The 3,056-nt window shown below is 58.4% G+C and overlaps 1 protein-coding gene across 1 annotated transcript in view; it reads left to right on the top strand.

Moving 5' to 3' along the window:
• The first annotated feature begins 2,782 nt into the window (after positions 1 to 2,782).
• The window catches only part of LOC103198493 (F-box only protein 6), a 5,040-nt gene continuing 4,766 nt past the window's right edge, over positions 2,783 to 3,056 (top strand). Inside the window, 1 exon segment of the mRNA XM_007942665.2 lies at positions 2,783 to 3,047. Within this exon segment, the coding sequence (XP_007940856.2) occupies positions 2,783 to 3,047 (265 nt within the window).

The following is a 3,056-nucleotide window of genomic DNA, read 5'->3' on the forward strand; positions in this document are numbered from 1 at the left end:
TGCCCCGAGCCCCCACCTGCCGAACCCCGACTGGTAAACTGCTTTCAGAGATAGGCTGGGCTTGGGAAGGGGAGGTGGGGGCTAGGCTTCCCCAAGCTCCCTAGTTCACTTGTGCCTCTTAGTTGGCGCAGCCCTTGCCTCCTTTGGGGGTCCAGCTCTCCACCCATGTGAGGTCTCAGCCAAGATGATGGCCGGAAGGCCTATGTGGGCCCTCCTAACAGACAGGGCCCTTGAGGCTAGAGATGCAGGGTCTTCCCCCAGGCTCCTTGGAGAGTGGGTCTCCAAGCATCAGATGCCAACCTACATCTGTGTCTCTACCTTCCTCTCCCAGGACCTTTCTCTGGAGGTCCTCAGAGCAGGGGCAGGCAGGGAATCGGGAAGGCTCATGATTGCCCTGGATAGTGCTGCTGCTGCTGGGAGGTGACCATGTCACTCAGACAGATTTGAGAAATAGAGGGAGCGCCCTGTGGCCCCATCCTCAACTCCATGTTGCTGCTCCAAAGCCATCTTGCTCTGGAGAGCTGACTCTGGCCCAGAGGCTTAGCCTAGTTTGAGATGGACTGCCCCAGGGTAGGGTGGGGTCCAGGCTGGGTTTAGACTACCCTCATGTCAGTGATGCCCCAGAAGCCAGCTGGGTACCGGGAGAGGCTGGGATCTCCAGGAGACCCCAGAATCCTGCTCAGGGTAACCTAGGGCAGGTAGGGGGCAGGATTGAGCTCTGAAAGGAGTGAGCCCTGGTTGAGTGGGTGGCAGTTTGCCAAGGACCACTTGTCCATCTCTATACCCTGGCCAGGCTCCCTGTGTCCTGGAGACTGTTCCAGGCCCGTTCCCCACCCTTGGAACTGCCATTCCCAGGACCTCCCCACCCCACCACGCTCCTGCTGCCCACTCCTGCTGGGAGGACAGCAGTGCCGTTCTGATCTCACCCCTGCTGCATGCAGCCAAATAAAAAGTGTTCTCAGCCCAAACGGTGTCCTGTGGTTTCTGGGAGGAAAGGCACACCTGATAGGAGGCCCTGGTCAAAGTGCAGTTTGTGGCTTCCTCCCACAGCACAGAAAGGGGTTGGCATTTCAGATCACAGAACAGGAGTCATGGGACAGACCCTTTAAGGAGCTGCCCAAACATGAGGAGACCTGACCAAAGTTAGGGGAAAGGGCTGTGTGGATACCCTCCCCCTCTATGGGTCAGTGGTGCATCCAAGTCACTGCTTACTGGTGAGCACTCCCTCTGTGCCAGGAGCTTTACTGACACTGAATAAAGTCCAAATATCTAGAATACTGCCTGGCACGCAGAAATACTTATTAAATGTTAATTATCTCACTTCATAGGTAGGTAGATTAGGGCCTTGCCTGGGGTCAGTGCTGGGACCACACCAGCTGTATAGCCCTTTGGCATGCCTTTCCTTGAAGAAGATGCAGCCCTGGCTGGGGTTACCTACGCGGGCTGGGCTAAATGCCTTTGTACAGTAACATGCACAACCACATGTGACTGTTCAAAGTCTTTGATAAGTATTTGTTGAGTGAAGGCAAGCATTTATGAGCTAATTTAATTCTAGCTACAACCCAAAGAGTTTTACTTCTGAGTTAATTTTTGAGTGAATTTTGACTTCGGAGTTAATTGAGGCTGCCTGGAGTCACATCTCAAGGAGAGAGATGCCAGGTTCAAGGCCCGAATTTCAAGTCTCGCCCCCAGCCCGAGGGAGAAGCCCTGGCGCAGTGGGGAACTGGCCCCACCCCCGCCACTACTTACAGAAAAACCAGGTGAAAGGCAAGGGTGGGGCGTGCGCGGATAGGCGCTGGAGGGCCTAGCCTTAGAGGAAGACCTAAATTAGTCCATGCTGAGACCCTCCGCACCAGGAGAGGAAGACTGCAGATAGGAAGCGTAGGCTGAGGTCTGGGCGTCCGGTCGCGCGTACTCGACTCGGAGACCCCTAGAATCCCCTTGTAGTCTTTCCCCGCGGAGGTCCTGCTTCCCGGCCCTTCGAGGCCGTGGGCGTGGCCAGCCGGCCCGAGGGGTTGGGCCTGTTGTGGGCGTAGCGGGTTGGTTCTCGGGGCGAGCCCGAGCGCGGCTCTAAAGCGGTCAGCTACCCGAGGCCGTGGAGTCCAGGCCTATTCCAGCTCAGGTCCCGCTCGGGCGACCCCTCCACGCCCAGGTCGCGGCCTAGCCAGGAAGCGAGGAACTGCAGACGAGGTAAGGGTCGTGGGTCCCCGGCGGGTTGCGGACGCCCGGGCGGTCGCTGAGCCCGTGGATGCGGTCTCGGGAGGGGTGGGATTCCGGGCGGCGCTGGGCGGAGTTCCGGGCAGCGCGCAGTTGGGCGGGAGGCGCGGGCTAGTAGGTCCTGCCGGGTTACGTGCCTCGCGGGGTTCCGGGTCCCCACTCAGGCCAGGGACTTTGTCTCCGCCGCCGCTCCCCCGAACGCAGATAACAGCAGTACCTTGAAGGGTTGTTGGGAGGGTCGGAGGAGAAAGGCCTGATACGTGGGAAGCCCCATCAGTGTGCGAAGTACCTTTTAGAGCTGATGTCGATCTGTCCTCCACAAAGTGCCCTGGCCCTCACCCCCGTCCCGCCCCGCAGAGTAAGGCTCCTCCCTAGGTCAATGGATGGCGGAAACTGTGGGACGAAGAGTGGGGCCAAAGACCATACTTTGGCTTCCAGGCCAGAGCTATTGTAACCAAGAAGTCGTTTTCTTCTGTAAAAAATGGGAAGAGGCTGGAAGGGAAGTATGATGAGTCTCATTGTTGCCACCTGCAGGCCTGTGCATGCACCTGTCCCCACCACAGCCATGGCCGGGGTCAGCATCAACCAGCTGCCAGAGAACACCCTGCTGGAGCTGTTCACCCACGTGCCTGCCCGGGAGCTGCTGCAGAACTGCCGCCCAGTCTGCAGCCTCTGGCGTGATCTCATCGACTCTGCGACCCTCTGGAAGCATAAGAGCTTGCGTGATGGCTTCATCACAGAGGACTGGGACCAACCTGTGTCCGACTGGAAGATCTTCTACTTCCTGTTCAGCCTCCGCAGGAATCTCCTGCGCAACCCCTGTGCTGAAGGTGGGCTGT

The sequence above is a fragment of the Orycteropus afer genome, unplaced genomic scaffold, assembly GCF_000298275.1.
Source record: "Orycteropus afer afer isolate SDZICR_OR568_19922 unplaced genomic scaffold, OryAfe1.0 scaffold00094, whole genome shotgun sequence".
Taxonomy (NCBI): Eukaryota; Metazoa; Chordata; class Mammalia; order Tubulidentata; family Orycteropodidae; genus Orycteropus; species Orycteropus afer.